General features: G+C 43.8%; 1 protein-coding gene across 1 annotated transcript in view; it reads left to right on the top strand.

The window, feature by feature from the left end:
- CSMD2 (CUB and Sushi multiple domains 2) overlaps positions 1-24,988 on the top strand; it is a 678,376-nt gene that overhangs the window by 593,501 nt on the left and 59,887 nt on the right. The window contains exons 45-49 of the mRNA XM_052636874.1: positions 4,836-4,916; positions 5,422-5,535; positions 14,999-15,187; positions 17,587-17,733; positions 20,625-20,813. Coding sequence (XP_052492834.1) covers positions 4,836-4,916; positions 5,422-5,535; positions 14,999-15,187; positions 17,587-17,733; positions 20,625-20,813 — 720 coding nt within the window. The remainder of the gene's footprint in view (positions 1-4,835; positions 4,917-5,421; positions 5,536-14,998; positions 15,188-17,586; positions 17,734-20,624; positions 20,814-24,988) is intronic.

Genomic DNA, 24,988 nt, shown 5'->3' on the forward strand with positions numbered 1-24,988 from the left:
TTAAAAAAGTTCAATTATTATGACAAATAAAAATTTATTAAAGCCCAACTCCCTATTAAAAACACAAAGACTCTTATATTAGGCTAAATACAATATAAGTAGACTTTATAATAGAGTTTTCCGTATCAGGAATACAACTAAGACAGTGTGACAGCTTTAAAATCAAAGCTGGTGGTGATATATTTTATAACCACAATAATAACAGTCAAAGAAAAGAATTCAAAGCAAAAGCATTCAATAGAAAAAGTGGATTCTTTCATATTAAAGAATAATCTGTAATGATCCTTTAAAAATGATAATCCTATTGTGGAGGTTGCTGAGAGCAGCCCACTTAGTGGTGGGAAGTCTGAGAATACATTCCAAAAGATTAACACAACGTGATTAGCCACAGTCAAGGCATTTTCAGGTATCTACACGGCTCATAATGCTCTCCTTAACTTCCCCTCTCACGCGGGCATCTGTCGGCTGTATTTGTACGACATGACTCCCCTCCACATGCAGCCCCAACCCCAGGAACGGGAACTGAAACTAAAGGTGGGCACCTGCCCTGATTCCAGCAGAGAGAAATCAGATGCTCTCTCTCGGGAACTCGAGGTTGAACCTGAGAGATTCTGTTTCTACCTGGACTTGTCTGCTGAAGAGGGAGGGTATAAAGCCAAGTGCAGTGGGTTGCCTGTCTTCTACCGTCCATGGAGACTGAGAAATAGAAAACTCCTACGTACAGAAGGAGACCCACTGCGACAGACACAAAGGAAAGTTTCCTGGACTCCTGGTGGGCCTACAGTTGCTTGTCCTCTACCTTTATGAAGCCTGCGTACAAAGCCACCCTTGGGTTCACTTATCTCTTGAGAGGCTTCTTCTACCCTGAGCTGATTTGTGTTACTTACACCCAGGGTTCCTAATTAACAATTATCTAGGACCCACCAATCCTAGTTCTGAGAACTGTGCAAGAATTTGTGTATAAAGGTATTCCTTGAAGTGCTATTTGTAACAGGTAAATTAGAAACAATCCAAATGTGAAGTAATAGGAGATTGGGTGTACAGATTATGATACATACATGCAAATAGAGGAAAGTACAGCCATTAAAAGTCATTCATGTGGAATACAATCACTGATTAAGGGAAATGTTTATTTTCTATTGTTGGATTAAAAAGGCATATGATTTTTTGGGGGGGAGGGCTCAGATGATGGTGGGCTTGCCTGGTGGCTCAGGTGCTAAAGAATTTGCCTGCAACGCAGGAGACCTGTGTTTCGATTCCTGGGTCGGGAAGATCCCCTGGAGAAGGAAGTGACAACCCACTCCAGTATTCTTGCCTGGAGAATCCCATGGACAGAAGAGCCTGGCGGACTACAGTTCATGGGGTTGCAAAGAATCAGACACAACTGAGCAGCTGACACTTTCCTAACATTTTCAGATGGTGGTATAGCCAAAGGATGCAATGATTATGGATCCCTAACAGATCACAGCCACCCCATCTTCGTGAGTTTCTTGAGAAAGAGATATATACAAGGAACAATGGCAAGGGAAGGCATTTTAATATCAGCTGGGCTTGGACCCCAAATCCAAGTGCAGAGCCCAGAGTCATCAGGTAAAATGAACTGAACCACGTGAACTACGTTTCTCTCTAAGCTAATTAGGCTTTAAAAGCTTCAGTGTGCATGCTCAGTTGCTCAGTCGTGTCCAACTCCTTGTGACCCCATGGACTGTAGTCCAGCAGGCTCCTCTGTCCACGGAAAATTTTCCAGGCAAGAATACTGGAGTGGGTTGCCACTTCCTACTCCACAGGGTCTTCCCAACCCAGGAATCGAACCCAAGTCTCTTGGGTCTCCTGCATTGGCAGGCTGATTCTTTACCACTGAGCCACCTGGGAAACCCCAAAAAGTATCAGAGGTAAGGCCAATTCAGCCCAAGGAAGAATGTATCAAGAGAATCAATGGGAAAGAATTCAGCGTGCAGTGAATGACCCACTATGTCTACTGCTGGAGCTGAGGGCTCTGCTTACCTATTGGCATGTTAACATGTACTGGAGACTAAGCCGTGTCAGTGCCTCACCCCCCAGGGGAACAAGGGGATGCAGACAAAAGGAAACAGGAGTTTTGAATGTCCCTCTGCCCTCGAGTTCTGTAGTCATAACATGGCTGATCCAGTGTGTGTTTGTGGGGAGAGGAGAGTTGACTGTAAGAGATCCAAAGTCATACACTAAAATGCTAGCAATGGTTATACCCAGGTAGTGGGACTTGGAGAATTATTGTTTTATTGTTTTTAAGTATTCCACCAGCTTTATGCATTGAGCAGAAATTTTTAATTTAAAAACATTAATTTTTAAAATGTAATGAGAAATTGATCGTCTATCAAACCGTAACCACAAACTATAAAATACCCAGGCTGTGCTTAGGCAGAGATTTCTTTCAAAGATTTTTTTTTTTTTTTTCTGGGAAAGCAAAGTGTGTCTTAGAAAGTTTTAGAAGGTATGTTTTAAAGGTAAGCATGAGGCTGAGAATGGAAGGTATCAATTTTTTAAAAATTCTACAAAGGAAAACACTGAGAACTGACTAAATAAAAATTGAATGCTTGTACACACCAGAAGAGTGCCATAAACAAATCAGGAGCAAATGATAAATTGGGAAATATATTTAATAGGCAAAGATCAACCTGAATATACATAGAGTTTTTCAAATTTGTAGGAAAAATAGAAACAAAGGACATGAACAGAGAGTTAAAAATAAAAATGCAAATAGTCTATTAATATTGCCTAACTAGTTGTCAAATGCCAACTAAAAGAAAAGAAGTGGTTGTTGTCTGTCAAGTTGACGAGGATTAAAATTTATAGCTTTTGTAGGGGGTGGGTGCTGCACAGGGTCTTCATTGCTGTGCTCCGGCTTTCTCTAGTTTCCATGAGCAGGGGTTACTGTTCGTTGAGGGGTGCGGGCTTCACATTGTGGTGGCTTGTCTCGTTGGAGAGCCCTGGGCTCTGGGACACCCAGGCGTCAGTATGCAGCCTTCAGCCTCAGTCATTAGCTGGTTTGCACTTACCTAGTTGTTCCGAAGCATGTGGAATCTTCCCAGACCAGGAATCGAACCCGTGTCCGCTGCACTGGGACCACCAAAACTTGGTGACTGTTTCCTCTGCTGGCTCTAAGTTCTGTGAGGCAAGGACTGTCCACTTACTTTTGCACTGGCAGAATGTCAGAAGGCCCTGTGAGCATCTGGAACTCGTGTTTCAGGTGCCTCGGGCTCTGAGTGACGCCATCCTAGAGTGATGTTCACCGTGAAGGGCACCCCGCCACCTAGCACTGTCCCCAGCACTTTCTGGCCGTATCTTTCATATTTAGCCCATATTTCTGCTTAGGGTTTCAATCTCAAGCTGAAAAGTTTGCAACGTGCCTTTAATGTTTATGGTGCAGTATCAATCCCAGGGATAGAAGAGCTTGATGGGCTACAGTCCATGGGGTCGCAAAGAGTCGGACACAACCGAGTGACTGAGCATGCAAGTGGTGCCAGCAGTAAATTTCAAAAAAAAACGAGAGTACTATTTTTCAAAACATAGCAGGAGTTGAAGTGATTCGGAGAGAATAACAGCAATAGTGGTGGCAACAGCAGCTAACCAACACACTCAGCACTCAACTCTGTGCCAGATAATGAAAGGCAGCCTCGTTACAAGCCCACGCTGAACTTGGCCTCAGTGATACCCTCCGTGCATAGGCCAGTCTCTGCCCAGAGGGAGATGGTTGTCGGCTTAGAAAATCCACTGAAGCCGCAGCACTTGGCCCAAGGTCAAAAGGAAAATAAGCAGTCGTGCTGGCCCTCACCTAGACCACACACAGCATTTAGGTGGTGACTAGTGGAAAGAACATGGGGTATGAGAGCAGCCAGACCTGGGTTCAAACCCTGCCTGTGCCACTTACTTCCTGTGTGACCCTAGAGAAGTAACTGAACCTTTCTGAATCTCAGCTTCCTCATGAGTAGAGTGAGAACAGCTCACAGGGGAATCTGCTATTGTGAAAATTCAAGGTGGCAGAGCATGAACGTGCCTGAGATACAGTTGTTGTTCCGTCACTAAGTCGTGTCCAGCTCTTTGGGACCCCATGGACTGCAGCATGCCAGGCTTCCCTGTCCTTCACTATCTCCCGGAGTTTGCTCAGGTTCATATCCATGGAGTTGGTAACACTAGCTAACCATCTCATCCTCTGCCGCCCCCTTCTCCTCTTGCCCTCAGTTTTTCCCAGCATCAGGGTCTTCTTCAATGAGTCAGCTCTTCACATCAGGTGGCCAAAGTATTGGAGCTTCAGCATCAGTCCTTCTAGTGAATATTCAGGGTTGATTTCCTTTAGGATTGACTGGTTTAATCTCCTTGCAGTCCAAGGGACTCTCAAGAGTCTCCTCCAGCATCACAATTCAAAAGCATCAATTCTTCAGCACTCAGCCTTCTTTATGGTCCAACTCTCACATCCGTACATGACTGCCGGAAAGACTGCAGCTTTGACTATACAGATCTACAACATAGTGACATAGAGTAGGTGTTCAGCAATGCTTCTCTCCCCTCCCTTCAGCACTGGGCCCTGCCACCAACTTCTTGTATCCTCTCTCCTTTATCATTAGTCCTGATATTTTAGTTCCTGGTTTTTGCATCAAAAGCAAACAAACCAACAAAAAGATGGCAGCAGGTAAGCAAGACAGTACTCGGCTAACTTTCTCCTGTGTGCAGATAAATACTCGTTAACATCTGCTGTGTGGACAGATGAGGAGTGGAAACACGAGGCACTGAACTAATGAATGACCGTGTGTGCCAAGAACGATGCTCTTACATCAACTTGTCTGCCTTTGTCTTTTCAGCTTATCCACTCACCAAATGCCCTCCTCCCACCATCCTCCCCAATGCCGAAGTTGTCACAGAGAATGAAGAATTCAACATAGGTAACATCTCCCGCGCCAGCAAGGTCTGGGCTGTGGAGGAGGGACGGGGGTGGAGGGGGGCAGCTCTGGCCGGTGGGGCTCATCTCTCTCTTCTGTCCATGAAGAGAAACAATGGACTCAATGCAAAAGGGTCGACAGTCTGTCAACTGAGGTTCACTCAAAATACAATCACTCTTTCTTTTAGCCATACATAGCCAGAGGAGCTAGAAAAGAGATTTTCTTCCATGATTCAAGTCAGGATGTTTTTTGAAATAAGTCCATACAGGACACTATAAAAAGTTCCTGGAACGTGGACCATTCTTAGGCTCAGCAAGGCTGAGCTGCGAGAGGGGAGCCGTGGTCATCTGTGTCATTCGATTGGAGATGAGCTAGTTGTTCACTCAACAGAACAAACCCTGCCGCTGATCATCTTGCCTGGAAGTGGGTTCAAATGGGTACTAAGGGGTGCCAGTCAGCCCTGCCCAGTCTTCTCCAGGAAATCCCCATATTGATCTTTCCTTGACAGGTGACATTGTACGCTATCGGTGCCTCCCTGGCTTTACCTTAGTGGGGAATGAGATCCTGACCTGCAAACTTGGAACGTACCTGCAGTTTGAAGGGCCGCCCCCGATATGTGAAGGTAATCGCAGTGAACCGTGCCTTGGAGTTTCTCCCAAACAGAGCCCCTGTTTGCCTTTCTCTGTATTCCCAGCCCCTGCCCGTGAAGTAAGAGGTCACTTGGCAAATGCTGGAAGGAGTGAGTGAGTGTTCCAGGTAGGTTCTCTGCCCTGCTTCTAGATCCAGGGCTTTGAATTGGCCACAGAGGCCTCGTTTATTTCTGCCCTTTTTGCTTAAAAAAAAAAAAAAAATTTGGCCTTGCTGGAAGGTAGGTGGGATCTTAGTTCCCTGACAAGGGATTGAACCCACACCCCACAGAATCTTAATCACTGGACTGCCAGGGAAATTCCTTCCTTTTTTCTAACTGACACTCCCTGGAAATGGAAGGAGGTCATGGGACCTCTGGTGGGAGTCGAGGCTCACACACCAACCTTGCCTTACTGGAGTACAGGTGTGTCTAAAACCCTGTGTGCTGAGCTAGGCAACCAAGAGATCACGGTTGTCTTTATTCCAGTGGAGTGACTTGACTGAAGGTGGATGCGCTTCACCAAGTTACCCCAACTAACACCCCAAAACAATACCTTCCACTCATGAGGCATCTGACCTGGGGCAAGACACCTAACTGTCCTGGGCCTAACTGGTAAAATAAGGATAAGGATATTACTAATGCCACGGCCTTGTTATGAGGATGCATGAGTCAGCAGTGTAAAGTGCTTTGGAACTATGCCTGGCACGCAGTAACTGCTCGGTGTGGGCCGTTACTAGAGTCTCTAGTTCTGCTACTGCTTCCAGTGCTGTTGCCACCAACAGATAGTTAGTAGCCTATGGAGAAGCAGGTCGGCTTCTCCCCCATCTCTAAGAAAACGAGAGTAGGGAGAATCTGTAATATGGATTGTTAGCCAGGAAGAGAGGGACCACAAGCCCCAGAATTAGGCTGCTGATACACTGCGAAATTCAGGATCTATTTCGGTTGAGCTGACCCACCCACATACCAAATGACCAGCCCCCGATTACAGTGAACTTTAGTCTTCATCGTTGATTAGCTCCAGCCGTAGTTTCTCATCATCCCTGGCTCTGTTTCTATGTCTACGTGGCTCCAGTCTTCCTGCTTTACTCCCCATTCTCAGCCTCATGCTTTCCTCTGGGACTTGGTGTCATGCTGGCTTCCCAAAGTATGACCCTTCGTGGTCTCTTTTTTGTAATAACAGCTTTATCAGGGTGTAATTCATATGCCTTGCAGCTCATCCGCTTTAAGTGTATGCATCAATGGTTTTTAGCACCTTCAGGGTTTTGCCACCATTGTCACAATCCATTTTAGAACATTTTAATCACCTCCCCACCCCCCGCAAAAAGAACTCTTGCAGTCAGTTAACAGTCAGTTCCCATTTCTTTCCAGCCCCCTCAGATCTAGGCAATCACCAAACCAGTTTCTATCTCTATGAATTTGCCTATTCTGGGTTAATATAAATGGATTCCTACAATGTGTGGTCATTTGTGACTGACTTCTTTCATGTAGTATAATCTTCTAGAAGTTCATTCATATTGCAGCATGTATCCGCACTTCATTCCTTTTTTTCGCCCAGTAATAGTCCACTGTGGGCTTCTTCTGTGATTCAGTGGTAAAGAATCTGCCTGCAATGCAGGAGCCACAGGTTCAGTCCTTGGGTTGGGAAGATCCCCTGGAGGAGGGCATGACAACCCACTGCAGTATTCTCGTCTGGAAAATCCCACGGACAGAGGAGCCTGGTGGGCTACAATCTATAGGGTCGCAAAGAGTCGGACACGACTGAAGTGACTTAGCGCGCACACATTCCATTGTACACGTACCACATTTTGTTTATACACTCATTGATGATGGGTATTTGAGTTGTTTCCACTTGTAGCTATTATGAATAATGCTGCTACGAGCATTCATGTACAAGTTATTGTGTGAAACATACATTTTCATTTCTCCTAGGTATACATCTAGGAGTGGAATTGCTGAGTCATATGGTAACTGGTAACTCTATGTTTAAGCTTCTAAGGAACTGCCAGAGTATCCTCCACCGTGGCTGAACCATTTTCCATTCTCACCAGCAGTGTATGAGAATTTCAATCTTTCCGTGTCCTCTCTGTTGTTATTATCTGTCTTTTTAATTACAGCCATCCTAGTGAGTGTAGTGGATATCTCATTATTGTTTTGATTTGTATATTCTGATGGCTAAGATGTTCAGCATTTTTTCATGTGCTTATTGTTCATTTGCACAGAGAAAAGTCTGTTCGGATCCTTTGCCCATCTTTGATTGTTTTTTATCTGTTTAATTATTGAGTTGTAGGAGTTTTTATATATATTCTAGATACAAGTCCTTTATCAGATGTGTGATTTTTTGAAAACATTTCCCATTTTGTGGGTTGTCTTTTTGCTTTCTTGGTGGTGTTCTTAGAAGCACAGAGGTTTTTAATTTTGATGATGTCCAGTGTATATATTTTTTCTTTTGGTGCCTGTCCTTTTTGTGTCATATCTGAGAAGCTATTGCCTAATCCAAGGTCAAGAAGATTGACGTCTATGTTTTCCTCTAAGAGTTTATAGTTTTAGCTCTAACATTTAGGACTTTATCTGTTTTGAGTTCATTTTTATATATAGTGTGAGGCAGGAGTCCAACTTGATGATTTTGTGTATAGATATCTAATTGTCCTGACGTCACTTGCTGGAAAGACTATTCTTTCCCCATTGAATTGTCTTGGCACCCTGTCAAATTCAATTGACTATGAATTGGGGTTTTAAGACAATTTTTATTGGAGTATAGTTGATCCACCATGCCATGCTGGCCCCAGGGACACAGAAAAGTAAATGGAAAGTTTTCTTTCCTGATCCTCAATTCTACTCTCTTGAATCTGTCATTATGCAAGTACCCCACCATCTTGATTCCTGTAGCTTGGCCACACGTTTTGAAATCCAAAAGTGTGGGCTCTCCAACTTTGTTCTTCGTTTTCAAGATTATTTTGCATATTCTGAGTCTGCTGAATTTCCTGAATTTTAGGATCAACTTGTCAATATCTACAAAGAAACGAACTGAGATTTTTATAGAGAGTGAGTTGAATCAATGGGCCAGTCTGGGTCTCACTGCCATCTTTACTATGTTATCTCCCAGTCCCTTAATAGAGATGATTTTCCATTCATAACCACTTCATTGTGCAACTTTCTTTTACCTTTCGGCTTATTCTTCTCTTTTCTGCCTCAGATAATGCCTTTCCAATGAAGTCCTACTCTCCTCTGACAAGGATCAGACATTTTTCTGTTATCTTGAAGGCTTGCTATGGCAACATAAAAAATTTGGTGAAATTCAAGCCTAAAACATCACAGTGTAATTATAGAATATCAAGGATAAAGACAAAGCATTATATTTAAATATATATTTATCTTTTCATGGATAAAAGCTAAATCAGACTCATAGCACTATTGAATCAAAAATAATACCTACCAAAAGATAAAATGCAGCAGGAAATATAATTGTAAACTGAAATGATAAACCCAGCTAAATTATCAGTTAAGAGTGAGAATGAATTAATGAAATCTTCAGATACACAAGGACTAAGTAAAGTTACTGCCCTACTAAAAGCAGAATTAAAGGATACACTTCAGTGCATTACTCAATGACAAGCAATCCCCACATCTCAGTGGCTTAACACAACAAAAGTTTATATCTTCTTCAAAAAATTTTCTGTGGTCCCAATAACTTTATAGAGCTGCTAACTCCATGATCCAGGCTGCCTGAATCTTGTGCTGCTGTCTGAAAACTAGGCCCGCTCTTCCAACCTCCGTTGCAGCAAAGGAAGACAGAAATGGACATTCCCATAAGGGCCTTTCACCACCTCAGCCCCAAAGTGCCACACATGGTTCTACTCACATCTCATTGGCCAGAAATAGGCACGTGGAGGGAAAGTGAAGTTTTTTATATGCTCAGGAAATAAAAGACAACGTGATATTGGTAAACCCCAGAAATCTCTACCACATTTAGCAACTATCTGTTTAATTATTGAGTGGTAGGATTTATCTATATATTCTAAATACAAGTCCTTAATCACATGTGTGATTTTCAGAATTATTTCCTATTTTGTGGATTGTTTTTTCACTTTCTTAATGGGGTTCTTGAAGCACAGAAGGTTTTAATTTTGATGATGTCCAATTTATACATTTTTTTCTTTTGGTGTTCAGCAAGAAAATGAATACAGGTAGAATGACTCAGGTATAAAAATTAACAGTAAGCTAAGAAATCAGTGTTCCTGCATGGACTGCTTGCTGCAGTTCATGGGGTCACAAAGAGTCAGACACGACTGAGCGACTGAACAACAATAACAAGAAATCAGTAAAATATAGAAGTAAATATGTTTACGTAGACTGTAGAAAATAAAAACTCAGAAGACAACTGGACAAATAAATTACACTGGAGAACCTATTTAGAAGAAAGAAAAAATGAGTTAAAGACCCTTTCTTGCTAAGGAAAATCATAAATATTGATTAACCATGTACATTATTAAAAGTATATACATTTAAATACAATGTTTAAATGTATACATCGTTTTCTTAAATTATGTATGCCCACAATATGTGTAAATTCTAAATCCATAATCAAAAATAATGAGAGTAAAGAAAATTTGATTAATACAATGCGTGCATCTCAGTAATTCAGTCTTGTCCAACTCTTTGCAACCCTGTGGGCTACAGCCATCCAGGCTCCTCTGTCCATGGGATTGTCCCAGGCAAATACCAGAGTGGGCTGCCATTTCCTCCTCCAGGGAACCTTCCTGAGCCAGGTATCGAACCTGCGACTCCTGTCGCTCCTGCATTGGTAGGCAGATTCTTTACCACCGAGCCACCTGGGAAGCCCTATGGTTAATCCAATAGGAAACATTAAAGGAGAAATTTTTTTTAAATCATGGTTAACAAAAATTGCAAAATGAAATAGCAAAACTAAGTGCAAATATATGTGCAACCATGATAAATACAAATGAATCAAACTGCTAATTAGGGATCAGAGATTTTTAGATTGGTAAAAATTTCAAAGTCTAGTTATAGGCTTTCCATGAACTTAGAATTGAATATCTTCATTTGCCTCTCTAGAGTATCACTCATCCCTGATCTGAAACAAAATATTAAAAAAAAATAGATAGCAAGTACTAACCTCTAAAATCTGGTGTAGCAAAACTAATCTTAGACAAAATGGAATTTAAGGCAGAAAGCATCAAAGGGAATAAAGGAATATTTCATGCTGATAACATAATTTATCAAGACTATGTAAGAGTCATAAATGTCTAGGTACCTAACAGTAGTATTGAAATATATAAAGGAAAAATTCATGGAATTACAGGGAGAAAGGGACAAATTCACAGTTACGGTGGTAGACTTCAACATCTCTGTCAATGACCAAGAATAAGTGATTAACATATTATTTGCATAATACAGTTATATAAATGAATTTTTGTTGCAAAACACCATGCCAAAGTTTAGAGGCTTTAAAGTAATTATTTATTTGCCACAAAAGTTGCACTTTAAATACCAGATAGATATGAAATATGAAAGAAGAGAAAAAGATATGTCATAAAAATTGTAAACATAAGAAACATAAAGAAATTTCAAATAATACTGCAAGCAAGAAATATTACCAAAAATAGAGATATTTCAAAATGACAAATAGGCTAATTTCATTAAGAGAGATATATAAGTATATATGCAGATGATAAAGCAAATTAAAAACACATGAAGGAAAAGCCAAGAGGAATGAACGTAAAAAATAAAGACAAACTACAGAATAAGAGAAGATATTCAGAGTATGCATATTTTTAAAAAGGCCTTGAACGTAGACTATGTAAGGAACTTTTGCAACTGAGTAATAAGACAATCCAATGAAAATATATACAAGAGACTTGAACAGACACTTTGTAAAATAAAATAATGAACGGCCAATAAATATATGAAAAGATGCTCAACATCATTAATCACAAGGAAAATGCAAATTAAACCATAATGAACTATTACTATGCACCCAATAGAATAGCTTAAATTTAAGACTAACAATACAAAGCGTTAGAAAAAATGTGGAGCAATTAGAATTTTCATATATTGCTGGTTGAGATATAAAATCTTATGGTCACTTAAGAAAACAGATAGAAGTTTCTTCTGAAGATAAACGCATCTACCCTATCACCTGGCAATTCTACTCCTAGTTATTTACTGAAGAGAAATGAAAACCCATATCCATAATAAGACTTTTATATTAATTTTGTAATAATCCAAAACTGGAAACAACCCCAGTGTTCCTCAGTAGAATCCATAAGCAAATTGTCGTATGATTGCTAGAGAGCAATAAAAACAGAGGAAATGGTGATACATAGATCAGCATCAGTCGACTCCTACAAAAATTAACATTTAGCAAAAGGAACCAGACAAAAAAACGATACATATATGATTCTATTCGCATGAAGCTCTGGTACAAGCAAAACTCCCCTATGTTTATAGAAATAGCACCATTGATTCCCTGGAGCATTGGGCAGATCATACTGTTTGCAAAAGGACTCGAGAGAACTTTCCGGGGCAATGGGAATAATCTGTATTCTGATTGTGGTAGTGGTTACACAGGTGTATACATTTGCCTAAATGCAAATTGTGTACCTAAAATCTGTGCATTTTCAGTTCAGTTCAGTCGCTCAGTCGTGTCCGACTCTTTGCGACCCTATGAATCGCAGCACGCCAGGCCTCCCTATCCATCACCATCTCCCGGAGTTCACTCAGACTCACGTCCATCGAGTCCATGATGACATCCAGCCATCTCATCCTGGGTCGTCCCCTTCTCCTCCTGCCCCCAATCCCTCCCAGCATCAGAGTCTTTTCCAGTGAGTCAACTCTTTGCATGAGGTGGCCAAAGTACTAGAGCTTCAGCTTCAGCATCATTCCTTCCAAAGAAATCCCAGGGCTGATCTCCTTCAAAATGGACTGGTTGGATCTCCTTGCAGTCCAAGGGACTGCACCACACCACAGTTCAACACCAACACCACCAACACCACAGTTCAAAAGCATCAATTCTTCAGTGCTCAGCCTTCTTCACAGTCCAACTCTCACATCCATACATGACCACAGGAAAAACCATAGCCTTGACTAGACGGACCTTAGTCGGCAAAGTAATGTCTCTGCTTTTGAATATACTATCTAGGTTGATCATAACTTTTCTTCCAAGGAGTAAGCGTCTTTTAATTTCATGGCTGCAGTCACCATCTGCAGTGATTTTGGAGCCCCCAAAAATAAAGTCTGACACTGTTTCCACTGTTTCCCCATCTATTTCCCATGAAGTGATGGGACCAGATGCCATGATCTTCGTTTTCTGAATGTTGAGCTTTAAGCCAACTTTTTCACTCTCCTCTTTCACTTTCATCAAGAGGCTTTTTAGCTCCTCTTCACTTTCTGCCATAAAGGTGGTGTCATCTGCATGTCTGAGGTTATTGATATTTCTCCTGGCAATCCTGATTCCAGCTTGTGTTTCTTCCAGTCCAGCGTTTCTCATGATGTAGTCTGCATAGAAGTTAAATAAGCAGGGTGACAATATACAGCCTTGACGTACTCCTTTTCCTATTTGGAACCAGTCTGTTGTTCCATGTCCAGTTCTAACTGTTGCTTCCTGACCTGCATACAGATTTCTCAAGAGGAAGGTTAGGTGGTCTCGTATTCCCATCTCTTTCAGAATTTTCCACAGTTGATCCACACAGTCAAAGGCTTTGGCATAGTCAATAAAGCAGAGATACATGTTTTTCTGGAACTCTCATGCTTTTTCCATGATCCAGCGGATGTTGGCAATTTGATCTCTGGTTCCTCTGCCTTTTCTAAACTTGAACATCAGGGAGTTCACGGTTCACATATTGCTGAAGCCTGGCTTGGAGAATTTTGAACATTACTTTACTAGCATGTGAGATGAGTGCAATTGTGCGGTAGTTTGAGCATTCTTTGGCGTTGCCTTTCTTTGGGATTGGAATGAAAACTGACCTTTTCCAGTCCTGTGGTCACTGCTGAGTTTTCCAAATTTGCTGGCATATTGAGTGCAGCACTTTGACAGCATCATCTTTCAGGATTTGAAACAGCTCAACTGGAATTCCATCACCTCCACTAGCTTTGTTCGTAGTGATGCTTTGTGCATTTTATTGTACATAAATTATTTCTCTAAGAATCTGAATTTAAAAAGAAGTTCATGGGACTTCCCTGGTGGGCCAGTGTCTAAGACTCCACACTCCCAGTGAAGGGGCCCAGGTTCCATCCCTGGTCAGGGAACTAGATCCCACATGCTAGGCTGTTTGCTTCTGTTCCTGGTATAATCACAGTCATCATCGCTACAGTTTATGGAGGCTATATGTTTCATGCTTTACATATATTATTTAGTTTAATACTATAATTTATAGTATATTATAATATCTTAATATATAATGAAATAACAGTATCATATAATGTATAATATATAATCTTAATATATAATTATATAACATAACATATATATGTATCTATATGACATTTGGTGTAATACAACAGCACTGTAAGGTACAAGTTCTCTTTCTGGGTTGGAAATGGAGAAGCATTTGCACAGAAAGGCAGTAATTTGTTCAAGATCACATAGGTAGTAAGTGACAGAGGTGGAGTCTAAATCCAGATGCTCAGTTCAGCTCAGTGGCTCAGTCGTGTCCGACTCTTTGCGACCCCATGGACTGCAGGACGCCAGGCCTCCCTGTCCATCACCAACTCCCAGAGTTTACTCAAACTCATGTCCATTGAGTCATTGATGCCATCCAACCATCTCATCCTCTGTCATCCCCTTCTCCTCCCACCTTCAGTCTTTCCCAGCATCAGAGTCTTTTCAAATGAGTCAGCTCTTTGCATCAGGTGGCCAAAGTATTGAAGCGTGAGCTTCACATCAGTCCTTCCAATGAATATTCAGGACTGATTTCCTTCAGGATGGACTGATTGGGTCTCCTTGCTGTCTAAGGGACTCTCAAGAGTCTTCTCCAACACCACAGTTCAAAAGCATCAATTATTCAGTGCTCAGCTTTCTTTATAGTCCAACTCTCACATCCATGCATGACTACTGGAACAACCATAGCCGTGACTAGACTTAAAATCCCATGTGCTCACCTCTGCCCTATACTCTGTACAAATCAAATCCAGTTAACTCTTGGGTTTGAGGTTGCCTTATTGTTGTCTGTATGTATGTATCATCCCCACATGTGAGTTAACAAGTGATTCCAGCCAACTGGCCAAGCCTGAGTCTCAGCAGTGTAGCAGCACTGACACGGAATCAGAGACCAACTCACACCACGGAGCAGTTTAATGAGGGCTGTCGGAATTTTGCTTGATGTGCTCAAATGCCGGCTGGCTTTCCAGTGGTTGTCCTCTACACCAGGGACGAGCCATTGTGTTGGCATTCGTTCCACCTCCATCCCACATACCTGGTATTTCTCTTTCTTTCTCCAAGTGCACTGCCCAACGAATGAGCTTCTGACGGATTCCACAGGTGTGATCTTGAGTCAGAGCTACCCTGGCAGCTATCCCCAATTCCAGGTCTGCTCTTGGCTGGTGAGAGTGGAGCCCGAATATAACATCTCCATCACAGTGGAGTACTTTCTCAGTGAGAAGCAGTATGATGAGTTTGAGATCTTTGATGGTAAGTAAATTAAATCGTTTCCCGCTGCACACAGTACCGACTGGCTTAAACCCTAGGAATCTATGACACAGCCTCCCAGTTAGGACTTTCCAGATGTTCCATGCAAGGTCTTTCTCTACCACAGAAACTCCAGTACCATAGAAGTTGATGAGTTATATGATCCAAACAGTGGGGCTGCTGGTATTGCAGCCTGGACCTGCTATAACACCCTCCCTTAAATCTAGCCACCACGCAAAGCTGGCACCTTGAATGCTAGCCAGTAAATGGGTCGTAGTGAAGAGTATGCAGCCTCCAAAACCAAAAGAAGTCTACCAAACACTGTGCTTCTTTCTTGGTGGTAGGAGGGTAAAGGTGCAATCACCTGCTCTTTAATTTGGAGGAAATGTCTCAGCATGCCCTGGGCCATAGGACCCTAAAAAGTTCACCTGATTCTTTATAGGATTTCTCTCTCACCCTCTGGAGTACCTGTCTTGCAAAGGCATCTATACTGGTGGTTCCTTCTGGCACATCAGATCCAGTTAATACAATGTCATCCACATAGTAAATCAATAAGCTGTATGCTGCAGGAAGTCCAGATGGTCCACTTATCTTCCTACTACGTTACGACAGAGCAGGAGAATTAACATAGCTCTGGGGCAAGACATGGATGTATACTGTTGTCTGTTTCATGTACATGCAAATTGCTTACGATTCTCCTTCCTGGTGGGTACAGAGAAGAATTCCTTGCTAGATCAGTACCTGCATTCCATATAACCAAGGCGACGATAATCTACTCTAATGAGGCTACTATGTCTGGCATAGCTACTGCAGTTGAGGCTTCCATGGGGTTAAGTTGCGGAAACAAGACTCCATTTCTTACCAATCCTAGCCATATATACCCACATTGTAACAAAGGAGCCTTGAGAGTCCTTTGGGTTCCGGGTAGCAGCATCGAATTCACATGCTCTGTATACAGAAGTCTTCTAAATATCCAGACATTCCCTTTTCTCCAGTATTCAATTATCTGAATTACTAGTGGTAGGTCTTTTGGGATAAAGACTTGGGGAATCAGCACTATATACATTGGTGGTGTTTTGCAAGGACCTGTTTCATCACGACGCAGCCTCTCCTTCAGCCAAAGTGTTCTGGCTCAAGTCTCCAAATTATTCCAGTGATTGGAAGTTCCTATGCCCTTTTGGTTATATATTCATGATCTGTTTTGTTCAGATGTTCATTTGTTTTTGGCTGTCCATCTATCTTGCCCTGAGGAACATCACGTTCTGTGAGCCATCTCCATAGAGCCTATAGATCAGGCCCTCCTGGTTGCCATCCCAACTTTGCTGCCCATTTTAGTAATTACCCCAGCCTTTCTCCTGACTGTTCAGTGCTTCCACCTGGCTTCTGCATTTAGACTCCTCTCCTTCGCAGCAATACTGGGAAGCCCAGCTCTGTGACAGCATCTCCTCCCATCAGTTTCTGCCTACAGAGGATAGCTATTACTCAGGTTGTTGATGATGCTGGTCCTCACCCGCTCCACAGTGCATTTCTTATTGCTTTAGGAAACGATGTGTCCCCCAGATCCTTCTGAAGGTCACAGTCAGCTGGTGGGTGTTCTGGTCTAAATCAGCAGACCTATCCCAGCATGCCATTTCTCTGAGCCCTTTGACCCTTTCCTTCAGAGCTGTCACAGCAGTTCTGATGACTTTCCTATGTGTAATACGGTCCATTACTTTTCCCACGCTCCCAAGCGCTGTCTCAGCAGCATATGAGAACTATCACTCAGGGCTCTTTGCAGGATAATAAATCCTGTGTTTGGTATTATCCAGCTTTGTACTCTGCAGCCCTTGAATTGGCCCTCTTGGAATGCACTTCCAGGCATTTAAGGTGGAAAAAAAAAAGAAGAGGGAGGCACTTCTGGAAGAGCCCTGGGAAGCAATATTGGGGAGCTGTGTTATTTATGACACTGAGACCTGATGTTTCCTCTAGCTTTATTGCTATATATTCATTCATATTTTTTTTCCTATCTGGCAGGCCCTGAGCTGTTTTTTAATAGGCACAAGTAAGATGGTAAGGTAGAAAAAGTTCCCAAGTTAAAAACCAGCTCTTCCATTAACCAGCCTCTTGACCTTGGGCAGGTCCCAGGATGGCAAATAGATGTCATCTCACCTGCCAACCACTCTGCATTGGCAGGGACTTCTTCGATCCCTGCTTTAGGGTTCAGGAGGAAGATATCCTCCTGCAAGGCCTGTGGATGCAAGAGAGGAGTGCACAGACCAATGATGGTGCTGAGTTACGGTCTCGAATCTTCACAACTTCTCTTGAGGAGGGGGAAATGGAAGGCGGTTATGTTTAAGGCATCAAGGTTAGTATCTCTGGTAACCACAATAGTCTGTGATCCCATGTCCGCCATCTTCCCGCAGGGCCCTCGGGTCAGAGTCCTCTGCTGAAAGCCCTCAGTGGGAATTACTCGGCTCCCCTGGTTGTCACCAGCTCGAGCAACTCCGTCTACCTGCGCTGGTCGTCTGACCATGCCTACAACCGGAAGGGCTTTAAGATTCGGTATTCAGGTGAGTGAAACATAAGGACTCATGGGAAGGGCCGCAGCCCCTGAGCCCCTTAAGTTTCTCACCCAGAACAATAAGCCGTGGGCCACATTCTCGACTGCGGTGCGGCTTCTCCACGAGCCTGGAGACCCGCAGCCTTTCTCCTCCGCTGAGTCTCTCTCACCTGTAGCTGCAGAGCATCCTTGACATCCCACCTCCTCCCTCCCTACCTCCCCAGTTTTAACCTCTTCCTTCTTGCTGCTCCCACTGCCAACCTGTGGCTTTTAGATAAGTTTATCGTATATGAGCTGATAATGCCTGTAGGTGGTCCTGTCCCTAACACTGTTGAAATGTTAGTAAAAGTCCCTTAAAACTGAAAAATCCTAAAGATGTGGGTCTCCAACTGGCAGATATTAGACAAGCAGCAAACAGTGGGCCGTATTCCTAGTCCAGGAGCCTCCCTTGTGCTCTGTGAGCCCCGTCTCATAGGCAGAGTCAGATTGAGGGCCGCGCCAGCTAACTATCTGCCAGGACACAAAACTATCCTTAGAGAGGTAATAAGGCAGAGAAAATCAAGGCTAACTGAGCTCCCGTCTGGGGTCTACTGTCTATCACTGGGAAGAAAACATGAAAAACTGCCTGCTGCCCATGTTGCAGGGTAGTGGATCCATTGAACTGCTGGCCGCTTCCGTGAGCTTGGGGGCAGAAATAAATGACCTAAGACCATAGCCATTTCCACCAGGGGCTGGTCCTCTCACAGCACTCTTTCCCTGGCTGATTTGGCCTGAAAGAAAGTGAAAGTCGCTCAGTCGTGTCCAGCTCTTTGCAACCCCATGAACGGTAGCCCATCAGGCTCCTCTGTCCATGGGATTCTCCAGGCAGGAATACTGGAGTAGCTTGCCATGTCCTCTTCCTCCAAGGGATCTTCCCCACCCAGGGATCACACTGGGTCTCCCACATTGCAGGTAGATTCTTTACCATCTGAGCCACCATGGAAACTGCATTTGGCCTGTGTTCCAAACAAATGTTGGGCAAATTTTCAAAGAATATTGATTAGGAGGGATGTCAAAACATAGCCTGAGTTGCCTCTTATCTCAGTCCATCTCTTTGCACAGGCTGCCCACTTGGAAGACCAGCGCAAACTTAGCTGGTCTAGCTTTATTGCTATATAAAGCTAGAAATCTTAAGAAACTCTTGAGTAGGGATGGCTCCAGGTGAGGGCCAGCCAGGAAAGCTGAAGGGAGCCTGGGAGGAGGAGGAGCTTTACTTTCTCAGAGTCCATTTCCTCTGCAAAGTAGACCCCAATTGCATTCCCCCAGCATACACACAAGAGGGAGGGTGGCCCTTCACACCCTTCAGCTAGCTGGGCTGCATCACCCACTAGTTGAATGATGTTTAAACAAGTCACTCAGCCTCTTCTGGTCTCAGTTCTTCTTGGTGGAAAAGAAACCTTAAGGTAATGTCAGGGAGATTCAGGCTGATTTCCTAGCAGCTACTAACACAAAAGAGAAATAAAGCAATTTAGTAGCATTTCACTGTGCCGATTGCTACCCCCTGAACTAGAAGTCATTAAGGAGTTGCCCTTGGCTTGATGTTTTTAAAGATTAATCACATGTTTGTGGGTAATGAGTCACTTATAATACATATGCTGCTGCAGAAAGTGAATTAATTACATGGTGAAACAATGAGTCCTTAATGGAAACAGGAGAATCTTGTAATTTGCCCATGCCTCTATCACTGTTTATTTTATAACTGAGATTCTTGTTCGTGACTGAAGTAGACTTGTGGGTACCACATAAACAGGACACAGTTGGCAAAGCAGAAGCAAAGGAGGGTGTCTGCCTTGGAAGGGGAGGTTTGAGAACATCAGTTTCACCAGCAGAGGGATGTAATCACGTAGGAGGCCAGCGGATACAGGAAGGGTCCTGGCACCTCCGTCCTGACTTAGCCTGCACCAGGGATGCTGAAAGCAGATGGACGGGCTTGCCCTTTGCACTTCTTTGGTCAGGCCTCTTTCCTGGCCACACCTGAGGCTCCCTGGCAGAGGTTTGTGTTGCAGGGTCTTTGAGGCTGGGCTCTTTGTCTCTTCTCTTCACTGTCATATTCCCAGCACTTAGAATAGCACCTGACATATAAGAGACACTTGATGTCTGTCTGTTGGATAAATGAATGAAATAAATTCAGATTGTATGTCAGGGGAAATGAGGACTGTGGGTTTCACGTCCTGGATTGCCACAAGTCCCTCTCCCCCTCCAGCCCCCTACACAACAGAAAGCAGGACTCGGACCATTTACTGAGCACAGAGTGCCCTGCACCAGGCTAGGGGCTTTACAGACAAGATCCCGTTTAAATGATCCCAAAACCTATGAGGAAGGCATTGCCAGTCCCAACGTTCAGGTGAGGAAAGTGGGGCTAAAAGAGCCTGGGAGGTTTGTCTCACGTCACAGACCTGTAGAAAGTTGGGAAGTGGAATTCAAGCCCAGCCCTGACTCCAGAGGCCTCAGCCCTGCAGTCACATCTTTCTGAAACCAACCACATCAGATTGTTTTCTGTGTCTCTTTGGGAGCTAGCAGGATTTGAGAGCCTGAACTTAGCTGCACAACCTGTGCTGCCTCCAGACCCAAAGGCGACCCAGTGCTTCACAGAACTTTCTTTTTTTCTTCCTTCTCTTGTCATCCCTCTCCTTTCCCCTCTTTCTTTTCCTTCTCTTCCCTTCTCTTTTCCTTTCTTTGGCTGTCCTAGACTGATTGCTTTTCTGTATCGACTTCCTAACTAGCAGTCCACCTGGCAGTGGTGAAGATGGGAAGGAGGGGGAGAAGCAAAGGGGAGGGGGTGGAGGGTGGGGGGCTGCATGAAGAAGGACCACCTCTGTCTTCCCACTGCACGTGGTCCCTGACCCTCATCTTGCCATGCAGCTTCCTACTGCAGCCTACCCAGGGCTCCCCTCCATGGCTTCCTTCTGGGCCAGACCACCACCCAGCCCGGAGGCTCCATCCACTTCGGCTGCAATGCCGGCTACCGCTTGGTGGGACACAGCATGGCCATTTGTACCCGGCACCCCCAGGGCTACCACCTGTGGAGTGAGGCCATTCCTCTCTGTCAAGGTAAGAAGCTGGTGGGAGAGAGGTGACAGGGTGCTTGGGTCCTACCCACAACTTGGGCTTGTCCCAGGACCAGTCACTTCCAAATGTGGAATTACTGATGGATGATTAACTCATTCTTTCAGCAAATGTGTTGAGGATCCGTAATGTCTGAAGCCCGAGAGATAATACATATGTGTAAAACAAAGCCTCGGTGTTTTCAGAGCAGAGAAGGAGATGGATTGTTGTTGTGCAGTTGATAAGTCATGTCCTCTTTGTGACGCCATGGACTACAGCATGCCAGGCTTCCCTGTTCTTCACTCTTTCCTGGGGTTTTCTCAGATTCATGCCAGTGAGTCAGTGATGCTGTCTAACCATCTCATCCTCTGTCGCCCCCTTCTCCTCCCACCTTCAATCTTTCCAAGCTTAGGGTCTTTTCCAGTGAGTCGGCTCTTGCCATCAGGTGGCCAGAGTATTGGAGCTTCAACTTCGGCATCCGTCCTTCCAATGAATATTCAGGACTGATTTCTTTAAGGAGACAGATATGTAGCACAGAAATGCAAGAAGGAAGGAAGTGCTGTATCAGGAGTGCAAACAGGGTTGGGGGAGTAAGAGGGGACCTACCTGCTCCTCGACAGCTAGGGAATTCCCACAAGAGGGGTCACTTGGGCTCATAGAACAAGAGAAGTCAAGAGCCAGGCACTGGCAAGGAAAGCTTTCTAGGCAACAGCAAGAGCATTTGCAAAACCACAGACAACGAGAGAGATCACAAAATATGCCACACAGCTGAGGGTGTCTGAAGGAGCATGCCAGGTAGCAGAAGACGAGCAGCCAGGGGAACCAGAATGGACAGTGAGCATCACCTGCGCAATCGTCAGTGACCAAGCGCCTGATACATACCAGGCAGTTCACATGCATCGCTTTTGGTCATTTGTGGTATTTCTTTTTTCTTAAAGCAATATACATTCAGACTAGAAATCTGAAGAAGAAAAAAAAAACTATAGATAATGCAAAAGAAAAGTATAAAAGACCTATAACCCCATCAATTGAAATCACCACTTTTAACATTTCCCGACCTGGGGAAAAATGGTATTATTGGTGTACAAAGCTCTTCATATTTTGTTATCATTTATTACATGATTAAATACACTTTGTTATCAATATTTGCAATGATCTGTAGCCCTGTAGAAAAACTCACTTGTTCAAGTATCATCCTATTGTTGGTCATTTGAACTTCGTACTTTTTGCTGCTATAAACAGTGCTGCTGTTTAAATCCTTATAATTCCATCCTTGGGGACATCCATATTTATCTCTTTAAAGTAAATTCCCAGAAATGAGATTATTGAATCATACCTATCTAAAGTCTACAGCTTTTGACACTCCTTGCTACCCAGAAAGTTTTTCTTCTCTTATAATTCCACTGCGGCATGTTGTCTCTCCTCCCACATTCTCAGCATTGTGTACTGCATTATAAAAAAGAAAACAAAATTTACCAGTCACCTTCACGGTCCCATCACTTCATGGCAAATAGATGGGGAAAAGGTGGAAGTAGTGACATATTTTCTTTTCCTGGGCTCCCAAATCACTGCAGACAGTGATTGCAATCATGAAATTAAAAAGATGCTTGCTCCTTGGAAGGAAAGCTATGACAAACATAGATAGCATAGTTTGTCTCTGATTTTTTCCAAAAAGCAGAGACATCACTTTACGAACAACGGTCTGCAGAGCCAAGCTATGGTTTTCCAAAGTACTCATGTGCGGGCATGAAAGTAGGACCATAAAGAAGGCTGAGCGCCGAAGAACTGGTGCCTCCGAATTGTGGTGTTGAAGACTCTTGAGAGTCCCTTGGACTGCAAGGAAATCAAACCAGTCAGTCCTAAAGAAAATCAACCCTGAATATTCATTGGAAGGAGTGATGCTGAAGCTGAAGCTCCAGTACTTTGGCCACCTGATACGAAGAGCCAACTCATTAGGAAAGACACTGATACTGGGAAAGATTGAAGGCGAAAGGAGAAGGGGGCAGCAGAGGATGAGATGATGAGATAGCATCACCGACTCAATGGACATGAATCTGAGCAAACTCCAGGAGATAATGAAGGACAAGGAAGCCTGGCGTGCTGCAGTCCATGGGGTTACAAAGAGTAGGACAGGATTTAGTGCCTGAACAACAACAACTTGTTGATGCTAGGAGAATGTTGCTCTTTATTGAGCAGTGGGGGAGGTTTCATTGATGCATAAGGCATATCACTATGCACACTGATGGGGAGGGAGAGAGGAAGCCAGAGGGCTGAGAATATTTTTACATTTTTCTGGTCATAAAATATGAATTTTATTTCACAACCTGAAAGTTGAGAATTATGTTTTATACGGCAGACTTAAGCTCAGAAGACAGCCTTTCAGATAGCTCTGAGGGACTGTTCTGAAGAGGCAAGGGAGGAGCCAGGAAATATATGAGTTTTTGCAATAAAAACCAGGTAGTCAGAACATCAAAAGATTACTGTTAATTAAAGAAAACCAAGCACCCCAGGTTAATAAGTTTAGCGTTCTTTTATGTATGCTCATGCTCAGTTGCGTCTGACTCTTTGTGACCCGTGGACTGTAGCCTGCCAGACTCCTCTGTCCATGGAATTTTCCAAGCAAGAATACCAGAATGGGTTGCCATTTCCTATTCCAGGGTATCTTCCTGACCCAGGGATTGCACCTGCCTCTTGTGTCTCCTGCGTTGGCAGGTGGAGGAAGCCCTTCTATATAAGGGAAGATGCAGAAGTCAGGGCTCATTGAAATCATTCCTTTGATAATGCACCTTAGCTATCTAGGGCCAGCGTCCTCTTCTTTCCCATCCTGAATCCCCTCAGGGTGAACCGCTGGCGTGGCTGCAGGGGCAGAGAGGTCAGCCTATTTGTCTCCCATCAGGAGTGTCCTCAGAGCCCACCCCTGGGGGTGACTGTAGTGGTGGAGGAGTGGATGACTTGATGGCCGCAACATCCTGTGTTTCCAGATATGCCAGGCAGCCATATCTTTGTCTTCACTTGCCACTCCTTTATAATGCTTATTTTGTTGATGGTGTTTTTAACTTAAAAGGGCCCTTCCTTGCTTACTTTCAGCTTGTTCTCTTTTCAAAGCACTCTTCTCATGTTATTATATGTCACCTTGACTTTCTCAGTAGCTGTCTAGGGCCAGCATCCTGTTCTTTCCCATCAGGGATCCCCTCATGGTGCACTGCTGGGGAGGCCTCAGTGGCTGAGGCGGCAGCCCATTGGTCTCCATCCTGAGCTCCCTCTAGAGCATCTGATCCTGCTAATCAGGGGTTTACAGACTAGAAGTCTTCTGTTACCTGAGTTAGCTCTTTTTCCTAAAGGAGACTTTTCTATTTTTAATCTTATCTTTGTTTATCTCTTTCACGCTGCTGGTTTTCTTCATACGTATAGTGATCTTTGCTCATATTTTAAAGGCAAGGTTGATTTTTCCAGACAAAGATGTGAGTTACCTTTGTTATTATTATATACAGCCATCCTTGCCCACTAGGTCTCTCCCAGGAATAAGAAGTTGAATTTGAAACCACTAGGTAGTACTTTGGCCACATTGGAAAAGACTCTGATGCTGGGAGGGACTGGGGGCAGGAGGAGAAGAGGACGACCGAGGATGAGATGGCTGGATGGCATCACGGACTCGATGGACGTGAGTCTGAGTGAACTCTGGGAGTTGGTGATGGACAGGGAGGCCTGGTGTACTGCGATTCATGGGGTCGCAAAGAGTCGGACACGACTGAGCGACTGAACTGAACTGAACTGAGGTGGCATTTCATAGGGGCTCCAAGGAGCTCTGATTCTTCATGTCTCTGCAGAAAGAATTTGGCGAGAGGCAAAGTGATAGATAAGAAGTGACTTATTAGAATAGCACGCTTGTGAGGCTTACAAGCAGGCAGGTGAGAGGATGCCATGCCCCAAGAACTTAGTGGGCTACAGTTTTATAATGAAAGGGAAAGTGGGGAGGGGGAGAAGATCACCTTCTTCCTCATTCTTGAGTAGATGTCACGTTTCCATCATCAGCTCTTCCTCCATGGTGAGCAGGGGAGTTTTTTCGTCCTTACATGGTCAAGCTGGGACTGTCATGGCACAATGGAAAGGAGCAAAAAGGCACTCATCTATACTAAAAATGGTAAATCATCTCAGGCTGTAGTATACTGCCACCTTTTCCT

Source organism: Budorcas taxicolor, chromosome 3 (assembly GCF_023091745.1).
Source record: "Budorcas taxicolor isolate Tak-1 chromosome 3, Takin1.1, whole genome shotgun sequence".
Lineage (NCBI taxonomy): Eukaryota > Metazoa > Chordata > Mammalia > Artiodactyla > Bovidae > Budorcas > Budorcas taxicolor.